The 24,754-nt window shown below is 50.6% G+C and overlaps 1 protein-coding gene across 2 annotated transcripts in view; it reads left to right on the forward strand.

Annotated features, from left to right (window-relative positions):
* Window positions 1–4,845: 4,845 nt before the first annotated feature.
* COL5A1 (collagen type V alpha 1 chain) overlaps window positions 4,846–24,754 on the forward strand; it is a 148,906-nt gene continuing 128,997 nt past the window's right edge. Inside the window, exon 1 of one of the 2 annotated variants that reach the window (XM_063409693.1) lies at window positions 4,846–5,270. In XM_063409693.1, coding sequence (XP_063265763.1) covers window positions 5,171–5,270 — 100 coding nt within the window. In that variant the 5' untranslated portion in view covers window positions 4,846–5,170. The remainder of the gene's footprint in view (window positions 5,271–24,754) is intronic. The other variant, XM_063409692.1, reaches the window with a different exon arrangement.

Here is a 24,754-nt window from a genome sequence, read left to right on the forward strand (position 1 = left end):
CTAATTAAAGCGCTAATTATCTGTTCTACCTGAAAACTTGGGGTATTCTGCTATTTAGAGGATGGCTGCCCACCACCATCCTCTAAAAACGTGGATTTGGGATTCAAATTGGAGTTTCCAGGAAGGTTTTGAGGGAAATGCTGCCCCTCTGCAGGGTGGGAAGGGGTGTGAACAGTCCTGGATGAAGCACTCAGCTCCTTGTTCAAATTAAAGACCACCCAGAGCTCTGAGTCTGGGGCAGGCTTGAGCTCTGGGATTCCAGATGTGAAGTTTCCTCTGTGGATAAATGCAGAGTTTTATTTGCCAAGCCTCTCCATCCAAAATGTCTCTTTAGGGCTAAATCCTCGATTTTTTTTAAAAGCTGAATTTGGGAGCAATCCTTTCCAGGCCAGCAGGTGAGATTATAAATGAGGATTGCGATTTGGGATCTCATTTGGGCACAGAACAATTGATAAAAATTGAATTAATGGCAGAGATGCAATTGTGTTTATAAATTTGCAAGGAGTAAAGGCTGGCATTAAGATTGTGGAGGGAAAAATATTTATTTTATAGATGTGTTCTCCTCATAGATGGTATTGGAAATCACTCCTGAGAGCAGCTGCCTGTCCTAATTATTTATACAACAGCTCAGGTCATTTTAATTCCTCATTTTGGCCTTTTCCTATTAGCTGGCCAAGGGGTGTAACTGCTTATCAATAATTCTTTCAAACTTATCCCAATGTTTTTCAAACTACCCAACAATGGCCTTTTGGGTGAATGCTGGTGATGATTTCACAGCATATAAATGATTTTTTTTTTTACATTACCTATATCCCTTAAGCCTTTCCCCTTTCTTTGGAAAGCTCACAAACGTGTTCTCCACCCTATAAACAACAGCCAGCTGGGCTCAAGATGCATTTAGGCATGAAAACACTTCCATAAACTGCTGTTCCTTAAAGAAATTTGGCCCCCAGCCACTGCTGTCTTCCTCTGGCAGCTCAGACGTGACCCTGGCTGGCTGCTGCAGGGATTTGGGGTTGGCATCAGCCCCCCCAGCCCGTGTGGTCCCTCCTGGGGCTCCCAGACAATCTGGTCCTCTCCCACCGCGGGCTTGGCTCCCAAAATTTGGCACGTGGCTGCTGGAATTTTCCAGTTTGCCACCACCAGCCGATTTCTGTGTTTCTGTTGCTGTTGAGGAGGCACAAACAGGTCCGTGCAAGCTCCCAGATCACCTGGGAAGCAACAGGGAACTCAGATTTCCTGCCCAGCAAAAGCTCCCTGGGCCAGGTTTTCTACTTTGCATCTGATCCGGGTCCAGGTTTGGATGATCTGGTGTCGGTCTGGAGCAGGGAAAAAGGGAGGAGTGGGAGTTCAGTGCTCTGAGCTGCTCTGATTTCCTTCTCTGCCGTGCTTTTGGTGCTTCAGGAACCCCCTTCCCATGGCTGAGCGCCTCTGGAAGGGCAGGAAGGGCTGGGGTTGGCACCCAGGGGTTTGGGATTTTCTCTCACCGCTGGAGAAGACAATCCAGGAGCTCATTCCCAACCTCTGAGCTGCTTGTGTGGCCACAAATCTGGGAGGATCCAGGATCCTTGGGGCAGAAATGGGACCCCACACCTGGCAGGGTGAGCAGGCATCCAGGGAAATCCTGGATCCAGTGATTACTCCGGTGCCATAATCAGGGATTATTTGGAATCACAAGATTATAGACTGATTTGGGACCTTAAAGATCATCAAATTCCAACCCCAAGGGACAAGAGAGGGCATTGGCATCCCACAGGCTCTGCTGGGGCTTTCACCACCCCGGTTCCAAGTCCAAATTCTTGGGATGCTTCACAGTCTGAACACATGGAGGGGAGAGAGAAAGGATCTCCATCGGGGTGTGGAACAGCTTCTGCTCCACAGGGGCAGCCGGGAGCCTGGGGGAAGGCCCAGCTGGAATATCGGGAGATTTGGGAGCAGCAGAGAGGATGGATGGTGTCAACCCCGGGATATTGGGATATTTTAGAGCAGGAGGGAGGCTGGACAGTGTCAGTCCTGGGATATTTTGGAGCAGGAAGGAGGATGGACGGTGTCAATCCCTTGATATTGGGATATTTTGGAGCAGGAGAGAGGATGGACGGTGTCAATCCCAGGATATTTTGGAGCAGGAGGGAGGCTGAACAGTGTCAGTCCTGGGATATTGGGATATTTTGGAGCAGGGGAGAGGATGGATGGTGCCAGTCTCAGGATACTGGGATATTTTGGAGCAGGAGGGAGGATGGATGGTGTCAGTCTCAGGATATTGGGATATTTTGGAGCAGGATATTGGGATATTTTGGAGCAGGGGAGAGGCTGGACAGTGTCAGTTCTGGGATATTTGGATATTTTGGAGCAGGAGGGAGGATGGATGGTGTCAATCCCGGGATATTTTGGAGCAGGGGAGAGGATGGATGGTGCCAGTCTCAGGATATTGGGATATTTTGGAGCTGGACCATGTCAAGCCTGGGCTGCACCCCGTGGGTGCTCAGCAGAGTCTGTGCAGGTGTTGCCCTGGCAGATTTCTCCTCCAGGCTCGGTGGGATTTTCCTGCCACCCTCCACTCTCCTGATTTCTCATGAAAGGCGGGCCTGGAAGGGGTTTTCATCCTTGGGCAGTGCCACTGGCACCGTCCCCACGCAGCGGCTGCCGCTCCCCGCCCTGCCCCGGGCTGGCTGCTCTCACCTCCTGCTGAAAGGCTCTTTCAGCACAGGATCTCCTCCTGCGTGTGGCTCAGGCTCCAGCTTTTCCAGTTCCACAGCGAGCCCGGGAGCTGGGGAAAGGTATCTCAGAGGTTCAGAGGGAAAGGGAGGATTCCCCGCAGCTCTTCCCTGCTGAATCTGTAGGAAATGTTCCCTGGGAGGATCCCTTTGCCCTTTGATTTGGGGAGGTTTGGCCTCCTGCCCTTTTAGGTTTGATGTGTTTGATATTGATTATCCATCCAAGTAACTCTCATCCCTCCAGGTCAAAGATTCGTGGCTAAAACTCATCGTGGTGTTGGGTTCTTCCATCAGACAGCCAAAACCAGGGGCTGTGGGGATGAGAGGTCCCAAAATTGGGATGAGAGACCTCAAAATTGGGATGAGGGACCTCAAAATTGGGATGAGAGATCCCAAACTCCATCACTGTCCTTGTGTGGGACCCAGGGCCTCGAGTGCTGGGTGACACAAAGGAATTGGAGTCCAGGGTGGGCAGAGGGTGGAATTCAGGAGATGGAAGCATTTTCCCCTGTGGATGATGAGGGTCTCCAGGCTGGAGCTGTGCAGGGATTGTGGAGAGGGCTGGGACGCTCTGGTGTGGCCCAGAGTGTGGGGCCAGAGGTGCCACCGCTGCTCTGGGGAAAATGAGCCCCAAAGGAGCTGGGATTGTCACCTGGACGTGCCAGCAGCGGTGCCAGCAGCGATGTTCAGGTCTTTGATGGCCCTGGCAGAGAAAGTGTTGATACCAGCAAGCGTCTTCAAAGAATTTATTTAAGGGAAAGGGCTGGATTTTGTTGGTTTTTTCCCTTCTCTGGTCTCCATTTAATCTGATTTTGGTTTTGTAGAGGGGTCTGCAGCATCGTGGGTCACTCAGTTGTGCAGTGTGATCTGAGGGACCTGAGGGATGGTGGAGGAAAGGAACTGGAGAACTGGAGTTTGTAGGTTTTTTTTACATAGAGTCAGAGAAAGGCTTGGATGGGAAGAGACCTTAAAGATGATCCAGTTCCAGCCCTGAGCAATGTCCTGGGATCGCTGCCCACAGTGCCAGAACATTTCAAGGTGGTGTTTTACCAGTTTCAAGGTGGTGTTTTACCAGTTTCAAGGTGATGTTTTACCAGTGTGATTTCTCAGAGTGGGATGGAGGGACTGAGTGCGAGAGAGAGCCCCAGGAGCTGGAGCTGGGCTCAGGACCAGCAGCTCTGCATCCCTTCCATCCCTTCCATCCCTTCCACCCCTTCCATCCACCCCTTCCAATCCTTCCATCCCTTCCAATCCTTCCACCCCTTCCATCCCTTCCACCCCTTCCAATCCTTCCACCCCTTCCATCCCTTCCACCCCTTCCAATCCTTCCAATCCTTCCACCCCTTCTATCCCTTCCATCACTTCTATCCCTTCCATCCCTTCCATCCCTTCCATTCCTTCCAATCCTTCCACCCCTTCCATCCCTTCCACCCCTTCCAATCCTTCCACCCCTTCCATCCCTTTCCATCCCTTCCATCACTTCTATCCCTTCCATCCCTTCCATCCCTTCCATCCCTTCCATCCCTTTCCATCCCTTCCATCCCTCCCCTGCCAGAGGTGGATTTGGCCACCCCAACTCCCCCCATCCCTTTCCTCTCCTCGTTTGCGCTTCCACCCTTTGCGTGTGCTCTTTTTATTTTTGCCAGATCATTTCCCACACCTCCAGCAGCCCCTCCTGATGGGATCACGGAATATCCCGAGCTGGAAGGGACCCCCAAGGATGGAGCCCGGTCCTGAGGCAGGAATCCCACCCGTGTGGGAGTCACTGAGGTTCGGGGCTCCCTGTTCAGTGCCGGACACCTTCTGGGTGTCAAATCCTATCGTGACACCCCAACCTTTGTCACAGCCCCTGTCACAGGGGACATCAGCGCTGCCCCTCCCCAGCCCGAAAAACGCAGGGAACAGCGAGGAGACGGCACTGGGGGAGAGAAGCGGAAAAACTCCGTCTGCTGCTATTCCAGCGGGGGGAAAAAAGCGAGGAAAAAACGCTTTTGGGGGCCGGGACATCCCGCTGGAAGCGGCGGCGGGGGCGGGGGCTGGCCCGGCCCGGGCTGGGGGGGCCGCTCCGCCCGGCCCTGATTTGCTGCTCCGCTCCGAGATTGACAAACTCCTGCCTCGGGTTTAAAAGAAGGGGGGAAAAAAAGGGCGGTGTGGGGAGAGAAGGGAGGAAAAAAAAAAAAAGAAACCAACTTTCCGGCGGCCCGGGAGCGAGGCAGGGCCGGAGCTGAGCGCGGCGGAGCCCCCGCACCCTCCGCCCGCCCCATGGCTTTATAAAGGGCTGCTCCCCGGGGGGGGCTGCCGGGGGGGCTGAGCGCCTGCTCTGCGCTTCTGCAGCTCGGATTGGGGGGTCCATTCTTCTTCATTTTTTTTTTTTTTTCTTGTTGTTGTTGTTTTTAATCTCCCCCCACCCCACCCGTCGAGCTGTCCCGGGCCGGTGCCCCGTTTTTTGGGGGAGCATGGATACGCACACGCGGTGGAAAAGGCGCAGTTGGATACGGAGCCGCTCGGTGCCCGCCGCGTTGGTGCTGTTGGGTGCCCTGTCCCTCGGCCGGGCAGGTAAGGGGGGTCCCCGAGCCCCCCAAAACCGCGTGGGAGATGCTGCGGGGTCGTGGTGGGTGGGGGAGGAGTGGGCGAGGAGCGGGGAGTTTGGTGCGGGACAGAAAAAACCCAAAAAACCCCTCTTGGCTTTTGGCTTTCCTTCCTCCTTTGCATTCCAACAGAGAGGGGAAAAAAAATGGAAAAAGAAAAGGAAAAAAAAACCACCCAACAAAACCCACCCAACCTCCTTTAGCCGCCCGAGTCTCTGAATGCCATTTGTCAGGGGGCCCGTAAAAGGGGAAAAAACTTAAAACAATTCTTTATTCGCCTTTTCTCCGAGCTGCCTCTGGCCGGGCTGCTTTTCCTGCGGAGGAAAAGTCGGGGATGAGTTTGTGGAGGCTCTTTGGTTCTTTCTGTCTCGCCGTGGATATATATGTGAATGTATATTTAGTCCCCTGGAAACCTCCGGGCTTGCGTAGTTCCTCCTCCTTGAGGAGCAGAAAGTTTTTTTGTCCCGCAGGAATCTGCTCTCCCTGCGCGCATCAAAGCTCGGGACACAAAAGCTCCGGAGCTGCTCGGGGAACCCAAAGCTCTCTGCCCCCTTCCCAACCCCAATCCCGCAGAGTTTCCCCCTAAAACAGGGCTGAGTGCGGCAGGAGGAAGCTCTGGACTTCCAGATGTGCAGCAGCACAGAAAACCGCTGGAATGTCATTTTTTTTCCGCCCCCTAACCGTGCAGAAGAAGGACTAAACACATTTCTGCCTCCCCTTTTGGGGTCGTGCTGTTCGTTCCCAGAGCTCTGCTCCCCAAATTTCTGCCTTCCCCGGGTGGGCTGGGAATGGCCAGAGCAGAGAGAGGTTTTTTGGGGCTGCTGGAAAAAGTTTTGGGGGTGTTTGCAGAGCAAACTCGGTTTGCAGAGGACGCTCGGAACTCTGCTTGTGTTGGATTTCAGGGCAGAGACTGCGGGGCAGGGTTTGTTGGCCGAGCCGGGTTTTGAAATCCAAGTTAAACTCGAGTTCTTCAGGGTAACTTGAGAATCCCAGAAGTGCCCTGAAGAGCTGCCCGGGCTTCAGCTTCCCTGCCCGAATTTTGTGTTCTCGAGGTTCTTTTTTTTTTTCTTTTTTTTGCTGGCAGTGCAGGGTTGGTTTGAGTTTGTTTGTTACCAGCTCAAACACCGGTGGGATTCTCTGTGTAAAGCAGCGGGATTGCGAATTATTTTCATTTCTGGCCTCTCCAAATGACCTTAAGGAAGAAGAGGTGGGCGTTGGAGGAATGTTCCCATTCGGGCTCTGCTTGTGGAGGCTGAGCAGGCTGGAAAAGCTCAATGAATAAAATGTCCTGGACATCCCTGCAGGGAAAGCTGTGGGCAGCGGGAGATCCCGGAGTTTGTCCTGCAGGGGAATTGGGATGTTTGGAGCCGTTTTCCAGCTGGCAGAGCGCTGGAATGACCCCAGCTCCTCTTGTCAGGCCGCCTGCTCGGGAGCCTTGTATCAGCTGAAAATTGAATTATCACCAGACCGCTCTGTTTCAAAGAAAAAAACAACGATTTTCCCCTTTCACTTTTGCCCGTTCTGACGCTCCCAGAGCATCCTCGGGCACTTCCCTGTCTGTGTTTATCCTCCAGACAGCTCCTAAAGCGCTTTTTAAAGATTCCGGGTGACTTTGGGGACAGCTTTTGGGGGGAGCAGAGGAGGGCTGGGAGCTTTTGTGGGGCCAGCGTGCAGCTCTGAGGAATGACTCTTGTGGTGAAAGGCTTTGAGTTTTCCTAATGAGCCGCCTAATAGGACATCAAATCATTTGGATGAGGGAGGAGCCAGATTGGGGCTGCTGGTGGCATTGACTAATGGTCTTGGTGGCTTTATTTTTTTTTTCTTTCATTTTCTTCCACGTCATCTTTGGTTTTATTGCTGCTCCGAGAGTGTTTCAGTTCCAGGTTTCTCTGTGCGGAGAGGTGAAAGTTCCCTGTAATCTGTGGGGTGGCACCTGGCACGGAGGGTTTCCAGCAAATAAAAGGGAAATAACAATGTCAAAGCTGCCTCCCACCACTGCCCAGGCTGCTCAGATTTTCCCATATTTGCACAGATGATGTCACACCAAAATTCGAGCCCACAGACAAAGCTGGAACCCGTTCTCTGCTTTTACAAATCCCTGTAAAAAGCGAGTCGGGTTTCTGGGTGAAACTTTTTGGATGCAGCAGTTTCCTTTTAGTGGCAAAGAGTAATGAGGATCCAAAGTAAAATTAAAATGTTGGAAATTATGCAGTATCCTGTTACCAGCTGTTGCTTCTCCCCTTGGCCCTTCCCCAGTCACCTAAACGAGCTAAAAAACCCCAAAAAAACCTTTATCCAGCCAGTTAAAAGTGAGGGTTTTAAAAATACTTTACTGTTGATATTGTTTTACAAGAAGAAATGTGACTTTAGAGGTCTGGAATGGATGGCAGTCCTGATTTCTGGAATAAAAGCTGGATTATGCAGTGCCAGGCTGCAGTGAGAATTTGGAGGTTAAAGGCAGCGGTGGGACATGCCCTGGCCAGGGGACAGCAGAGCTCTGCTCTTGTTCTTCCAGGAGGAAAACTCCGTGCTGAGCATTCCCTGAATTCAGGGAATGGTGAGGAGCTGATCCTGGCAGCTTCCTCCCAGTTTGGGGATGGGAGGAACCCCATTTCTGATCCCATTTCTGATCCCATTTCTGATCCCATTTCTGATCCCATTTCATCTCTTTGGGGTAACTCCAAGGCAAAGGGGAGTCGCTGATTTTTGGTGTGCACACAGGGACAGCAGTGAGGACTCACCTGGCTCTGACCAAAACGTGCTTTTAATGGCAAATTTAAATGAAAAAGCTGCCTTGGTGTTGTTTCTATCGCTTATTGTGTGCCCTAGGAGAAATCAGGATGGGCTGGAAAGGGGTTGTGAATCCTTATTTTAAATGGGAGTCGTCCTTGCCCTTTAGGATTTGGGATAGGAGATGGACTTTTCAGGTTAATTTCTTAGTGAAATAGTTAATTAACTATTAATTAATTGTTAATTACCTGTCTGTGGTGAGCTGAGGGCAGCACTGCAGGGCTTGTGGGGAGGGACTCAGCTCTCTGCCAGCTCTGGGCGATGCAGGGATGGGAGGTGGGACAGCCCTGCTGGACCTGGGGTTTCATTTGTGCTGCTTTTCCCCGTGTGAGGCTGCAGGAAATGCTCAGCACAGAATTCCTGGGGCTGGGAAAAACTCCTGAGCTCACCCTTTGAGCTGCCAGTGAAACCCCAGCCAACCCCAGCTTCCATCCTAAAGGAGATTTTCTGGTTTGCTCATGTTGTCACTGTCCCCGAGGCCCTGAGTGGCACAGGGATGTCCCCACCAGCCCTGGCAGTGCCCGGCTGCTTTGCCCTGCCCTGGAGCTGTGGCCAGCTCCTGGTGCTGTCTGTCCATCCCTGTCCCCCTGTCCCCAGGGCAGGGGCTCAGGACCTGCACTCTCACACCTGCTTTGGGCCAGATTTGATGTCTGAGATGTCAGATTTGATTTCTGAAATGTCAGATTTGATTTCTGAAATGTCAGATTTGATGTCTAAGATGGGACAGAGGAGCAGGAGGAGTTGCTGTAGAACACGCTCAGTGTGAAATGACATTTAGAGATGTTTTGAGTTTTGTCTGGACTTCAGGAAAAAATCTGGAAGTGCTTTCTAGGAAAATTCTCTTCACTCCCGAGGGTTTATCTGCTGGGGAGTTAAACCTGGCCTTTAATCCTCTCAGTGATCACTCTTTGTCTCGTGTGCTGATATCTGGGTGCTGGGGGTGCCCTTCCCCAGGCGCTGGTGGAGGGATGGCAGCCCCTGTGGGAAGGTGGAAATCTTCACTTGGGAAAACTGCAGGGAGCAAAGGGCTGGGAATGCTTTCACAGGAATTTTGGGGTTTTCTGGCCCTGTCCAGCCTGGCCTTGGGCACTGCCAGGGATGCAGGGGCAGCCTCAGCTCCTCTGGGCACCCTGTGCCAGGGCCTGCCCACCCTCACAGCCAGGAATTTCTTCCCAAAATCCACTCTAAACCTACTTTCTGTCAGTTTAAAAGCCATTCCCCCTCATCCAAAGCCCCTCACAAATTTTGCTGCCAACCCCTGAAGGGGCTCTCAGGCCTTTCCAGACTTTTTGGGAAGAGCAGTTCCATTTAGAGCTGGTGCTCTGCTGTTGTGGGAATTGACTTTAAAAGTGAGCAGCCCCTGGGACAGGGGAAATCAGGATACCAGGATAAATCTGGCATTTCATCCCCTCTGCCCACACTTGCCCAGCTCTCCCTTTGCCTGCTGGGTTTAGCTGGAGTTTGGATGCTCAGGATGCAGCCACTGTTCTATAAAATGGAGCACTGGGCAGAGAAATGTATAAAATATTGTTTGGGTCCTGTGGAAAATGTGGCTGTCAGCTTGTAATACCCAGATCTTGGTAAATGGGAAGTGCTGGTTAAAGTGAGAAGAATTCTCTGGGAAATAAACCAAGAATAAATCCCGGAGCACACCTGAGGGGTTTTTCAAGCTCTGTCCCAGCTTTTATCCAGCACAGACTTCCCAGTATTTAGGACTCTGCTGTGGCTCTCTGATGTTGCTGCTGCCCAGGATATTTTTGGGAATGCTGAGGCCTTGGGCTGGTGGAACTGGGTCAGATTTGATCTGCAGGATTGGTCCCACAGAAAAATCAGTGTCAGGGGGATGTGCACACCTGAGCTCCTGCAGTTCAGGGCGATCTTCCCGTGAAAATTCTTGGATTTCAGCCTCTAATTTGGGTGGGATGTGTCCATTCTCTTGGATATATGGCAAGGCTGGTTGATAAAAGCAGCAGTGGTGTGGTGTGGGAGATGCTGTTCCCAAAAAAAGGGGGATTCCCCTTGGAACAGCAGTCTGAGGGGGGCTGATGCCCCCCTTATTTCCCCTTTCCCCCCTTTATTTCCCCTTTATTCCCCCTTTATTTCCCCTTTTGCCCCCCTTTATTTCCCCTTTCCCCCCTTTATTTCCCCTTTTGCCCCCCTTTATTTCCCCTTTTGCCCCCCTTTATTTCCCCTTTTGCCCCCCTTTATTTCCCCTTTTGCCCCCCTTTATTTCCCCTTTTGCCCCCTTTATTTCCCCTTTTGCCCCCCTTTATTTCCCCTTTCCCCCCCTTTATTTCCCCTTTCCCCCCCTTTATTTCCCCTTTCCCCCCCTTTATTTCCCCTTTCCCCCCCTTTATTTCCCCTTTCCCCCTTTATTTCCCCTTTCCCCCTTTATTTCCCCTTTCCCCCCCTTTATTTCCCCTTTCCCCCCTTTATTTCCCCTTTTGCCCCCCTTTATTTCCCCTTTTCCTCCCTTTATTTCCCCTTCCCCCCCTTTATTTCCCCTTTTCCTTCTCCCTCCTCTTCTCCCTTCCCTTCCCTGAATTCCCTTTCCTTTTCCCCCCTCTTTTCCTTGGGAGAAGTTTCTCCACTTCCAGCCTGGCCTCACTTTATATCAAATATTTCACTCTTCCCACTAAACCTGATGTGATAGGAACTGAATTTTCAGTCCTTAAAAACACAATAAAACCTTTGTGTGAAACAAAGCGACACCGAGGATGGGAAGAATGAGCAAAACCAGGGGAACAAAAATAATAATTAAAAAAAAAAAAGGTCGAGACATGAAAGAATGGAAACATTTTGTTGAAATCTAATGTTATATGGAAAAAATTGGGTTGGCAACGTGGTATAATTAACCACTGGTTACTGTTGGCAAATCCCAGGGCTCTTGAAATTCAGCCTAGCACTGACTGAAGCATCCAAATGATGTCGTGGTTTCTCTGTGGACGTGTCTGGAAAATCTGTGGAACTAAAATAAATAAATGAAGGAACTACACAAAAGGCATTTTTGAGGTCGGTTGCTCCAAGTCTGGGCTTTTTTTTTTTTTTTTTTTTTTCTTTCCAGAAGCCAAAAGGATTCTTAACATCATCTGGAAGCTTTCACAATGATGAGATGTCATTTTTTAAAAGGAGGAAAGTTGCATTAATGTATTTACGGCAGAGTTTTTCTTCAAGTTTGTGTAATGAGCCTGAGAGAAAAAGGAGAGTTTGGGGATTGAGTGAGTGGAAAAGCTGCATCAGGGCTCATTCCTGAGCTCTGCTGTGGATTTTTCTCCCAGCCCTCAGGAAAATCCTTGGGTTTCCCATGTCCTGGGGGCTGATCCTGCATCCCTGTGTGGAACCTGGCCCTGGGGGGTTGCTTGAACACCATTTTATTGCTGAGGTGCCAATAAAATCTGAGTTTTCAAGCAGCTCCAGGGGTCTGTGTCCATTTCTGTGCCTCTGGTTGTGTTGCTGATTGATTTTTCCACTTTAAAATTCTTTTCTTCCTTGGGATATTTTTTTTTCCTGTTGGGCCACACCAGTGCTGCTCACCCAGCAAATCCAGGAGGTTATTTGGATTTTTTCTTTAGATTTGGACAGGTTTTTTTGCAGATTATACCAAGAGCAGTGTGCTGTTCTATTGGCTGCTCTCAGAACCCTTTGAATTACATCTGTAAAGGGAATTTGGAGCTGTTTTCCTAAAGAGGGATGGGATGGATGTTTGGGGGTCTCTTCTTGTCCTTCAGCTCGATGAACGCTGGAATTATCTTACCTTAGATTTTATAATAGATACATTTATTATGAAATTTATTTATTATACACATTATCAATAATTTTTTGCCTAAATCTCCCTGTCAGCTGACCCCGTGTGCCATCCCTGCCTGGATCCAGCCGTGCCTCTGCAGCCAGGGCAACTCTTCCAGAATAAATAAAACAAAAAGTCTTTCCTGGGCTCAGCTTTTCACCAGAACTGCTTCAAGGCCTTTTTTCTTTTATTTTTCCTTCCCTTTCTGCTCCAGCTTTTAAAGGAGGGGAGTTTGCAGCGCTCAGGGAGGAGCAGACTGGGAAAGGAGAGGACACTGAGGGCTGAGCTGGAGTCCTGCTCTCACTGGCACATTTGGGGAGCAGATTTCGTGGTGCTTGTTCCTGTCAGCTGGAGCTGCTGGTTCTCAGCAAGGAAATTCAGGAAGGAGCCACGCTCTGCCTGAGCTCATGAGCCTGGCTGGCCTCTCCTCCTCTGCTTTTCCTCCCTCCACCCCCTTTTTTTTTTCTTTTTTTTTTTTTTTTTGTTTCCAAGACAATGCTGGAGTAAGAATTCACTGCAGCCGAATTCCTGGAGATGACACTGCCAGTTTCCCAGGATCTCTCATCCTCCTGCAGTGTTTTACACTGGGATTTTTTCTTTTTGGTGCAGCTCATTCAACTCTCAAATATGAACTAAACAGCGAGTTTGTGGGTTTTTATTTTATTTTATTTTATTTTATTTTATTTTATTTTATTTTATTTTATTTTATTTTATTTTATTTTATTTTATTTTATTTTATTTTTTTCACGAGGAATGAGACACCTACTCTGTGTGCTCTTGTGTGCTGCAGGGGAGAGATCTGCTCCGAGGGCTGCAGTTCACCAGCTGAATAATGCAAGCATTGTTTGGGTGCCCTTATTTCCAGCTTGCACCATTAAAAGTGAATAGAAAGGTCAAGGAGATGAGTCACAGTGAACACAAGTGTCATTCTGCTCAGGAGAAACGGGGAAAAAGGAGCTCCCAAGCGAGGTGTTCTTGCTGGACTCGCAGGGAATTCCAGGAGGGAATCTTAGCTGGGATCTGCTGGAATCTTTGAGCACCCAAAAACAGCAGGGAGGGGCTGGAGCTGGGCTCTGCTGGGGTGATGCTCTGGGAATTTGGGCTCCTTTCCTGGAGAGCAGAGAGCTGCAGTGGGGAGGGCTGGCAGCTCCTGGAGACAGTTCCTCCAGATCCATGTGGAAATTCCTAATGCTCAGCCAGAGTCGCCTTTCCTCAGCTCTCAGAGTCAGGCTGGGGTGAAGGTGCTCTTTAGAGGGACTTGGGACAAGGACTCAGGGAAAGGATGAGAGCTTTAAAATGCCAGAGGGCAGGATTGGATGGGATAATGGGAGGGAATTCTTCCCTGTGAGGGTGTGGAGGACCTGGCACGGGTTCCCCAGAGGAGCTGTGACTGCCCCTGGATCCCTGGAAGTGTCCAAGGCCAGGCTGGAGTGACCTGGGGTAGTGGAAGGTGTCCCTGGATGAGCTCTAAAGTCCCTCCCACCCCAAACCATTGTGTGGCTCCATGATTATCCCTGGAATTCTGGTGGGATTTTGAGTGCTGGGCTCCCCATCTCCCCTGCAGCATCCCAGGGAAGGGCTGGAGCTGTGACCCCCTGGCTCTGAGGGCACCTGGAGCTCCATGCCCTGCCCAGCCCTCTCCAAAACCCATTTTTCAATGAAGCTTTGGGGATTTCCTGCCCAAATCCTGACCCAACAAGCCCCAGGCAGCGCTGGCAGAGCCCTGGGAAGAAGCTTTCCCTTTAATTGCTGCTGGAATTGCACTGGAACAGCAGCAGTGGCCAGGGCACAGGAGGAGTTCAGGGCCTGTTAATGCTTTTTTAATAGGGTGGAGTTTAAATCCTGTACCTGTGGGTTTCCTTTTTTACACCTTCTCCTGGGTTTGTCAATTTGACTGATTGTTTTTCCCTGTCCTAGCAAGGAAACAGCCCCAGTGCATTTGGGATCGTGGTGTGCTGCCACAGACTCCCCTGCACATTGTCCAGCACTCCTGTGGGGTTTTGGCAGCATTTGAGCCCCGAAAGTACAGAGAAATATTAAAATTTTTGATTTCTAGCCATCGGATTTTTCAGTTCTGAAGTCACTCGGCTGATGTAAAATAGATATTCCTCTGAAAAAGAGCAAAAGCTGCGGAATCCTGATTTATTCTGCACATTCAAAACACACCTTCAGCAGGGACCCAAAGCCAGGCCTTTTTCTTGTCCCTCCAATGGGGGCTAATTTCCATAAACAACTTTTGCAAATGAATTTGCAGCTCGGCTTTGATCCCAGGTGGCCAAAAATTGCGCCGGAATTCCAGGGGATGTGGAACGCCTGGGAACTGGGACTGCTCTGCTGGGGATGCAACAGAGCCATGGAGTGGTTTGGGCTGGGAGGACGAGGAGGGGTGTGGGGTCACCGAGGGCTGGAGCTGATTTTGGGGAGCTGAGCCTGGTTTGGGGTGAAACACTGGGATTGTAACATTTGTGCTGGTATTCCATAGGAATTTAGGATTTTTGCAGAGAGATGAGGAGGTGGGAGGAGTTTTCCTGCTGACACGAAGGGAGAGGTGTGGGAGCAGAGCTGACCAAGGACTGGAGCTGATTTTGGGGGGCTTTGCCTGGTTGTGGGGTGAAACATTGGGATTGTAACCTTTGTGCTGGTATTCCATAGGAATTCAGGATTTCTGCAGAGGGATAGGGGGGTGGGAGGAGTTTTCCTGCTGACACGAAGGGAGATGGTGGGAACAGAGCTGACAGGGCTGGAGCTGATTTTGGGGGGCTGTGCCTGGTTGTGGGGTTAACATTGTTATGGGGTAAACATTGGTATTTGTGCTGGTATTCCATGGAAATTTTGGATTTCTGCAGAGGGATGGGAAGGGTGTCTGACTGCTGATAGGAAGGGAGAGGTGTGGGAGCAGAGCTGACAGGGTGGAGCTGATTTTGGGGAGCTGTGCCTGGTTTTGGGTTGAAACATTGGGATTACAGCCTTTGTGCTTGTATTCCATGGGAATTTTGGATTTCTGCAGAGGGATGAGGGGGGTGTCTGACTGCTGGCAGGCAGGGAGATGGCGCGAGCAGAGCTGTGCCTGGTTTGGGGTGAAACACTGGGATTGTGACCTTTGTGCTGGTATTCCATGGGAATTCCGGATTTCTGCAGAGGGATGAGGGGGTGGGAGCAGCGCTGGGCTGTGATTCCACGGGAGAAGCCTCCAAGCAAGGCTCAATCCTCCCTGGAAATGTCCCTTGGGAGGTTTTTCCCTGGAAAAGACGAGGCTGTGCACGCCTCAGGGGCAGGAGCTGTGGATTCCCTGAAGCCCTGGATTCTCCCTGTGTTCCAAAGGCACATCCTGATGCTGTCCCATCCCCTCTGCCCGGTGTGACAGCGAGGACAGGTCCCTCAGAGTCCCCCCGTGGTGTCTGTGCCCCGAGAGAGCCACCAGGGCGGGAGAGGGGAGCGGATTTATCCCTCTGGCACTCGGGATCCGATGGAAAACTGCGAGGAATGTTCTCTCAGCAGGGCTGCCGGCACCGGGAGAGGCACATTATCACGTCCTGTGCACTTGGGGGGAGAAAGTCCCTCGCTCTGCCTCCCTCAAATGTTTAAATTAAAACAATCTGGCTTTTCTGCAGCTCTTGGATGCTTTTCCTGCTGACCTCAGGAGCTGGGATGGGAGGAGGAGCCGACAGACCCGAACTGCCTCTGGGTTTTATTTTTTTTTCCCCTCCAAGTCCTGAATCCCTGCAGGATGTGCAGAAGAGCAAAACAATGAGGGCCGTATCTGCTCTGGAAAGATCCATTTTTCCCCAGGGAGCTGTACCAGGGAGCTGTGAGGCTGGAGGGAGCAGGCACACGCTTTTCCAGCCACAGAATTCCCACAGCAGGGCTGGGAGAGGCTGGGCAGGATCAGCCCCTCACCCCTGGAACAGCAAAGCCACGATGCTGCAGAGCCTCTGACAGCATCCCTAAGGATGCTGCCCGTGGCCCTCCATCCCCAAATTCCCAACGCAACCATGCTCTCTGTGCTGGGAATTCTGCTCGGACTCACTGATCCTTGAGGTCTTCTCCAGCTTTGGTGGCTCTGAAAGCCACCCCAGGGTTCTGCTCTGACCCTCTCATGCTGGCCTGAGTCTTGTCCTGGCCCCGTGGCTGGGCAGAATTGGGATTTTTTTTTGCTTTCTGGCTGTGCTTCAGGTCCTTGCAGCACTGCCCTGGTCTGTGAGGAGCTGGGGGTGGATCCAGGGCCGGGAGCAGCCTCTGTTGACTTTGGGAATTTGGGCATGGAAGGAGCACGGCAGCATCGCTCCTGAATTACAGAACCTCCCTTCATCTCCTCCTTCGCTGCCCACAGGAGTTCTTGGGGAGTTTTCCAGCATTTTACAGTCCTGGGTGGGATTCAGGGCAGGAAAACGCAGTGGGATTTCTTATGGCAATAGGGATAACACCAAACTGATGCAGATTTTCCCTGTGAAATAAGAACTAGAGCCAAACCCAGAGCCTGGTTTGGGTCCATAAAAAATTTTGGGTTCTTCAGTTGAAGGGACTTCAAAATCCCCACCAGTAAACCCTCAGATGCTCTGAGACAGAGTCAGAGCAGGAGTTCAGGATGTTCTGAGAGGCATCATCACTCCTGCATTACAGAACTTCCCTTCATCTCCTCCTCCTGCTGCTCTTTGCTCCCAAGGGAGTTTTTGGGGAGTTTTTCAACATTTTACAGTCCTGGGTGGGATTGAGGGCAGGAAAACGCAGTGGGATTTCTTATGGCAATAGGGATAACACCAAAGTGATGCAGATTTTCCCTGTGAAATAGGAACCAGAGCCAAACCCAGAGCTTGGATTGGGTCTGTAAAGAATTTTGGGTCCCTCAGTTGAAGGGACTTCAAAATCCCCACCAGTAAACCCCGGGATGCTCTGAGACAGAGTCAGAGCAGGAGTTCAGGATATTCTGAGAGGTATCATCACTCCTGAATTACAGAACCTCCCTTCATCTCCTCCTCCTGCTGCTCTTTGCTCCCAAGGGAGTTTTTGGGGAGTTTTTCAAGATTTTACAGTCCTGGGTGGGATTCAGGGCAGGAAAACACATCACACAAAGGGATTTCTTATGGCAACAGGGATAGCACCAAACTGATGCAGATTTTCCCTGTGAAATAAGAACCAGAGCCAAACCCAGAGCCTGGTTTGGGTGTGGAAATACCCATAAAGAACTTTGGGCTCCTCCATTGAAGGGACTTCAATAAATGCTGTGAGACAGAGTCAGAGCACGAGTCCAGGGTGTTGTGAGGGGCACTGAGAACCCAGCAGGGTTTCCCTGCCTTCTCCAAAGCCTTGGCCAGACGAGCCGGGGCCCTCCCTGCCCTGGGGATCCCAAATCCTGACCAGCCGTGCTGCTAAAAGGAGCCCCGTCCCTGCCAGCCTGCACAGAGCTGAGCCTTTGCTGTTTTTGTGGCCTGGGATGGAGCTTTTCACGGCTTAAGCTGAAACATCTGCTTTTTGGAGAGTGAAATCTGCCCCAGCCTTTGCTTTAGGAAACCAGGGTGGGATCTGGGGCTGCATTGGGGTCAGGTTGATGATTTTTCTGACAGTGGCAAAATGCCCAAAGCCAATTTTAGTCAATGAAAGGTCTAAAAATAGATGTGGGAGACGAGAGGGAACTTCTCTCTCGTCTCTTGGACTTGGTTCTCTGATGCTGAGTATCAAAAGTGCCCCCAGAAATTAATTTTGGGGGAATTTCCACTATTTCCTTCCTGTTTTATGGAGCCAGGGGTGACAGTGGAGGGAGTGCTGGTGCAGACAGGCAGGCCAGGCCTGTGCAGTGACAACTGACACAGGAAAATGTGGAAAATTCTTCTGGGAAATCAGGCCTGGCTGGGAATAATCATTCCCTGGTTAGGAATTATAAATTTCACTGGAGATGAAATAACTCCCAGAGTCAGGGAAGGGATGGGTGTGAGGCAGGAGCTGCTTTTGACCTGTGAAATCCTGGGGTTTCTATTAAATTCTTCAATTATTTGTGCATGGCAGTGATGGGCTGGATCCTTTCTGCATCCCTGTCCTGGTGGGTTTGGGGAGGAGGAAGCAGGAAAAGGGCAGAGTCCTTTCCAAATTCTGGCATTTTGGAGTCCTGCATGCTGTATGTTGGATTTTCTAGGATGATTTCTCCCTTCCCCTTGCTCTGGAATAATTTCTCAGTGTGCTCATGAAGGGATCACTCTGAGTGATCTCTTTGCATTTTAAGGACAACATTTCTCTTCCTGTAGCTGTGGAAATTCTCCCTTCCCTCTGGGTTAGAAATGAGAGCACAGAAAAATGTGCTCAGATCACTTTGAACCCCATCACCAAGCTGTTTATACACTGCTTATTTAGTGATGAGGAGAACATCAAAATGCTCAGTGTAGGAATCAATCTTCCTAAAATCCAGGATAAAATATACTGATAACTCAGTCTTCCTAAAATACAGGATAAAATATACTGATAACTCAGTCTCCCTAAAATCCAGGATAAAATATACTGATAACTCAGTCTTCCTAAAATCCAGGGTAAAATATACTGATAACTCAGTCTTCCTAAAATTCAGAATAAAATATACTGATAACTCAGTCTTCCTAAAATTCAGGATAAAATATGCTGATAACTCAGTCTTCCTAAAATACAGGGTAAAATATACTGATAACTCAGCACCTGCCTTATCTCCAGGTTCCTAAATATTTCCTTCCCTCATTTCTCTCACAGTGCTTTAACTCCTCAGTGTGCTGGGCCACAGGGGTTGGTGTGAAAACCCCACTGACAAATGACTGGGAGCATCATCCTGTGCTTTTCCAGATGCTGGAATTGTGTTCCTGCCCTCGTTTATCCCAAATTCCAAGCCCAGAGGAGCGAGTGGCTCCCAGAGCTGGAGTGGCAGAGGGATTCTTGTCTCAGTTTCATCACAACCACAGCAGGAGTTAAAAGGCAGCCCTGAAAGTGTGACCCCAAAAATTGGGATTTGCAGCAGGGTGGACCAGCTGTTAATGGAAAAAAATAGGATTGGAGGGAATGTCTGTCAGGGAAGGATGGACTGGGCAGTCAGAGATGGATTTTACCTTGGATTTCTTCCCAGCTGTGCATGGCAGGGATGCAGCAGCTCCCCTGGGAAGGGCCTTGCAGTTGTCCTGCTCTCCAGGGAGTTCTGTATCCACCCCGAATCCTTTGCCCTTCCTTATCTGTAAGGAAATGATGTTGTGGGGCTTTTTATTTGTGCTGATGTCCCGATAAATCCTCGGGCTCTTTGGGGATAGGGATCACCCAGGAAAAGCTTGGGTCTGGTGATCCTTGAGCCTGATATTCCAAATTCTGTGACGATAATTCTGTAACTGCAGAAGTTGTGCAGGGCTGTAGCTCTGGCCAGAAACTGGCAAAATCCAGGGATAACAGCTGGATTTGAGTGCCCAGGGCAGGGCAGGATGGAATTCCAGCTTAAACAGCTCTGAAGGAAAGCTCTGAGCTCTTGGCACACCTGGGATTCAGGTGGAATCTCCTGTGGCAGTGGAAGCAGTCCCAGTGAATTCCTGGTCGCTGCTGGTTTGCTCCTGGTTCTGGGAATCCTGAAGAGCTCCAGGGAATTTCGTGGCATTTTGTGCAGCCCCTGGGTGAGAGGCAGAGCTGACGCTCCCAGGAGCAGTAACCCTGCCCCTGCCTTGAGGTGTTTGTTTTGCACCCTGCTTTTTACCTCATTCCATGTCCTTGGAAGGGCTTTCCTGGATCATTCCTCCCAAGGATCCCTTGCATTTCTCAGACACACTCATCCCTTTTTTCTGATTTTCCTGCAGCATCATTTAGGGAGATCCCCACTTTGCCATTCACCTCGAGGAAACGCAGAGAATCTGTGCCTAATTTAGGATTCCCCATTCTAAACCTCACATCCCCAACATTCCCTGGGCTGATCCTTCTCCTTCCTCGGTGCCCATTTTTTCATTTTCCCCACATTATCCCAGCCCTGCCTTGTTTTACCAGCCCCACAAACAGGAACAGCCCCATCTCCTTTTGCCCTCTATTGTTCCTCTCTTTTGTGCTAAGTACAGTAATGCCTCTGAGCCACCCCGGGGCTCCCTGCTTCCCATCCCTCTCACAAAGACCCCATTTTCTCCTCCCTTTGGGGCTCTTTGCTCCAGAGGAAAAGAGCCCCTGCCTTTTTTTAGCTGTCACTTTTCCCTGCTCCTTTAATTAGACTTGATCCCACTCGTTTTTTGGTTTCCCTTTGACCCTGCTTTTCTTCCTGCAGGGAGGGAAGTCCTGGAGGAGTTTGGCAGCTCCTTTCCTACCTGGCTCTCACAATTCTTCTCCTTCTTGGGTTAGGTCGGGAGGAACTTCAATTCCAAGGCTCCAAACTCTCCCAAATATTTCCTATTTGGGGTGTTGCACACTTGGAATTCATGCTGGGAGGAACTTTATTTCCAAGGCTTCAAACTCTCCCAGATATTTCCTGTTTGTGGGATTGCACACTTGGAGTCCAGGTTGGGAAGAGCTTTAATTCCAAGGCTCCAAACTCTCCCAAATATTTCCTGTTTGTGGGATTGCGTATTTGGAGTTCAGGTTGAGAGGAACTTCAATTCCAAGGTTCCAAACTCTCCCGATATTTCCTCTTTTTTTTGGCATTCCACACTTGGAGTCCAGGTTGTCTTTCCAGCTCTTTGTGTGGATCACCAAATTTTTTTCCTCTCTGGATGTGTTTGTGCTGCTGTCCCCATTGAAAGTAAAATATCCATGAATATTTCCACTGGTGGCACCTTCCCTCCTGCTGTCTGGCTGCTTTTCCAAACACCTGACATCTCCTCCTGCACCCCCTGCCATGTCTGAGCGCTTTCTCCAGGTGAGGATTTCTCCCTGGGAGGATTTCTGGGGGGATTCTGAGGGCGTGAGGATTTACCCCCATCATGATCTGCTCTCTCTGTTCTCCCACCTCATCAAGATCTCATTGCACAAAATCCCCCTGCTCAGAGCCCTGGCACTGTCCGAGGCACAGATTTGGGTGGGAGAGCATTCCCAGCTCTGTTTCCAGTGGCCAGGCTGGGCCAGGCACCTTTCCCATCCATTCCGTGCTTGTCCTGTCCTTTCCCATCCATTCTCTGGGATATCTCTGCAGATCCAGCTCCAACCCCTGCCAAAATTGCAGCCTCTCCTCCCCCTGCCTGTGCTGCTGCCTTGGGGTGGCGCCTGTGACACTCCTGGGGTGTTTTTGGGGCTGCATTTCCAAAATCGCCAGCTGCCATCAAATAGAGCTATTTAGGCTGGAAAAAACCTCCCAATCCCATCACTAAACCATGTCCCAAAGGGTTCTGTCCTTCCAGAGGATCCTTGTCAGCACTGGGCAGGGTTTTCTGCTCCTGGTTCCTTCCCCTGGGTGATGTTTTGTTAGTTTGGAGAGCAGTGTCTGTATCCTGTTGAACCTCGGGGTTTTCCAAACCCAAACTCCACTCTGAGGTGCTGAAGGAGAAATCCTGGAGGTGAATTTGGCACAGCCAGCTCTGGCCAGGGCAGGGATGGACGTGACAACAGCTTTGTGGGGATTTTTGGGGCAGGTTCCTGCCCCTAAAAACTGTCCCAGGGCTGTGGGGACATTGGTGGCCATCCCCAGGGAATGACAGAGCCACCCCAGGGAATGACAGAGCCATCCTTAGGGAATGACAGAGCCACCCCCAGGGAATGACAGAGCGATCCCCTGGGAATGACAGAGCCACCCCCAGGGAATGACAGAGCCACCCCCAGGGAATGACAGAGCCATCCCTAGGGAATGACAGAGCCACCCCCAGGGAATGACAGAGCCACCCCCAGGGAATGACAGAGCCACCCCCAGGGAATGACAGAGCCATCCCTAGGGAATGACAGAGCCACCCCCAGGGAATGACAGAGCCACCCCCAGGGAATGACAGAGCCACCCCAGGGAATGACAGAGCCATCCCTAGGGAATGACAGAGCCATCCCTAGGGAATGACAGAGCCACCCCAGGGAGTGACAGAGCAATCCCCAAGGAATGACAGAGCCATCCCCAGGGAATGACAGAGCCATCCCAGGGAATGACAGAGCCACCCCAGGGAATGACAGAGCAATCCCCAGGGAATGACAGAGCCACCCCAAGGAATGACAGAGCCACCCCAGGGAATGACAGAGCCATCCCCAGGGAATGACAGAGCCACCCCCAGGGAATGACAGAGCCATCCCCAGGGAATGACAGAGCCACCCCCAAGGAATGACAGAGCCATCCCCAGGGAATGACAGAGCCATCCCCAGGGAATGACAGAGCCATCCCCAGGGAATGACAGAGCCACCCCCAGGGAATGACAGAGCCATCCCCAGGGAATGACAGAGCCACCCCCAAGGAATGACAGAGCCATCCCCAGGGAATGACAGAGCCATCCCAGGGAATGACAGAGCCACCCCAGGGAATGACAGAGCAATCCCCAGGGAATGACAGAGCCACCCCAAGGAATGACAGAGCCACCCCAGGGAATGACAGAGCCACCCCCAGGGAATGACAGAGCCATCCCTAGGGAATGACAGAGCCATCCCTAGGGAATGACAGAGCCACCCCAGGGAGTGACAGAGCAATCCCCAAGGAATGACAGAGCCATCCCCAGGGAATGACAGAGCCATCCCAGGGAATGACAGAGCCATCCTTAGGGAATGACAGAGCAATCCCCAGGGAATGACAGAGCCATCCCCAGGCAATGACAGAGCCACCCCAGGGAACGACAGAGCCATCCCTAGGGAATGACAGAGCCACCCCAAGGAATGACAGAGCCATCCCTAGGGAATGACAGAGCCACCCCAAGGAATGACAGAGCCATCCTCTGCTGGAGGCTGGGGACCTGAGGCAGGTTCTGGTGCTTGGGGAAAACAATGGGAGGAGAAAACTCCCAGTTTCAGGTTTATAAAGCACACGTTTAATTAGGATTTAATGACAAACGTGAGTGATTAGGGAGGGCTTTGTTGGTTGCCCAGGTTGGCAGGGCTGATGTTCAGGAATTCTCTTCACTCTCCCTGACTCCTGCTCGAGGCCTTTGTGCCATCAGAGCAGGGGGAAATAAATCCAGCAGGAAATTTTTGGGGGCCTTTGAAGCAATTAAAGGGATAATGCCAAGGTAAATGCCCTGTGCTGTGGAGAGAGAGGTTGAACAAGCGGTTGATGTGTCAGGTATTGATTTCTTCGCTGCTTTTTTCTCATCTGTTTTCAACCTGCTGCTTTTTTGCACCCTTGGGAGGGGGAGAATGAAGTGGGCTCTGCTTGTTCTGTAGTCAGGACACAGGCAGAGAACAAATCAACCCAAATCTGTTCAGTGCAGCGGTGTGGGATTGATCCTTTGGAGCCAAAATCTCCCCTGGGGCTGCAGAATTCAGTGCAGGAGCAAAAATCTCTCAGCCCTGGAGCTTGGGGCACTGACTTTGCTGCTGGAGGTGCCCAAGGTCACTGTTGGGTCTCGTTTGTGTCTCTGTGCTGTGATTTCACTGCTCAGCACCCTGTAAATGAACATTTTTGAGTTCTTACAGAAATGGGATGTTTTTAATTGCTCATCTCTTAGGGCCAGGTTCTGCCAGCCTCATTAAGGAAATTGCCACGGAGCAAATTGGGATTGTTGGAAAGCAAAGCTATATATTCTTAATCGGTGGGATTTAGGGCCTGGAAGAGTTCTGTGGGGAGCATCTGGTTGGGCTTCTGCACAAAACCTCCCCTCTAAAAGCAGATTTATTTCCAAAGCTGGGGTTTGCTGGTTTCCCTTTTGGGAATTCAGCTGTCTAATGGCAAACCGGCTCTTCAGTGTTATCAAAAAGCAAAATAAAATCAAAATGTGGTCACTGGTCCTTCCGTGCAAGGCAGTGATGGGAATATTGAGTTTTATCTCTTTTTAAATACATTTCACAAAATTGGGAGGGATTTAGGAACCAACACTGGAAGCAGTGATGGGAATATTGAGCTTTATCTCTTTGTTAATACATTCCAAAAAGCTGGGAGGGATTTAGGAACCAGCACCTGAAACAATGACAGGAATGTTGAGTTTTGTCTCTTTTAGGATGGATTCGAGGGAATTGGAGGGGATTTAGGAACCAGCACCTGAAGCAATGGTGGCAATGTTGAGTTTTATCTCCTTTATGATAGATTTGACGAAATTGGAGGGGATTTAGGAACAGGCACCTGAAGCAGTGATGGGCTTTGGAGGCTGGATTTGCAGGGACTCACTGGAACACGTCAGGAAGGGAAACTCCTCTCTGTAGACTCAGCACAGAGGGGTTGAAGTGTTGAAGATTTGCTCAGATTGGTGAATTTTGTCACATTTTGTGTGGGGCTTGAGAGTCCAGGTCTGCTTTGGGTGCCCTGCAGGGATTCCGGGAGAGGCTCATCCCAAATCCGTGTGAAGCAGAGAGGCCTGAAAATGCCAATTCCAGGGTTACAGCCTGATCCAGCCACGAGTGGGCATTTCTGGCCCTTTTCCCATTGATTTTCCTTTTCCCAGAGGAGGCAGAGCCATCCCTGCTCCATCCCCTCATCCCAAACCCGTCGGGATTTTCCCAGGGGAGCAGCAGGGCTGGGACATCACCCCAGCCCCACCTCTCCCAGCAGCACTGACAAGGAGAGCTCAGTGATTTTTATAACTCTCATTGGCCCCTAATTAGATGTTTGATGCCAAAGTAATGATCATAAAAGGCTCTTTATTTCAAACAAACCCATGTGAATAATTATGTAAATATTTGTCTGGGCCAGCCTTGGGCCGAGTCCTGGGAAAGCTTTTTGGATGAGGATGTTGGATATTTCTTGTTGGCTTTTATTAGGAGCATATTTCAATTTTTTAGATGCTATCTTTGGGTTTGAGTCTTCCTGCGTGGAGAATGGAAGACCTGAAATGACATCTCAGCTCTTAAATGCAGCA

Source organism: Prinia subflava, chromosome 12, assembly GCF_021018805.1.
Source record: "Prinia subflava isolate CZ2003 ecotype Zambia chromosome 12, Cam_Psub_1.2, whole genome shotgun sequence".
NCBI lineage: Eukaryota > Metazoa > Chordata > Aves > Passeriformes > Cisticolidae > Prinia > Prinia subflava.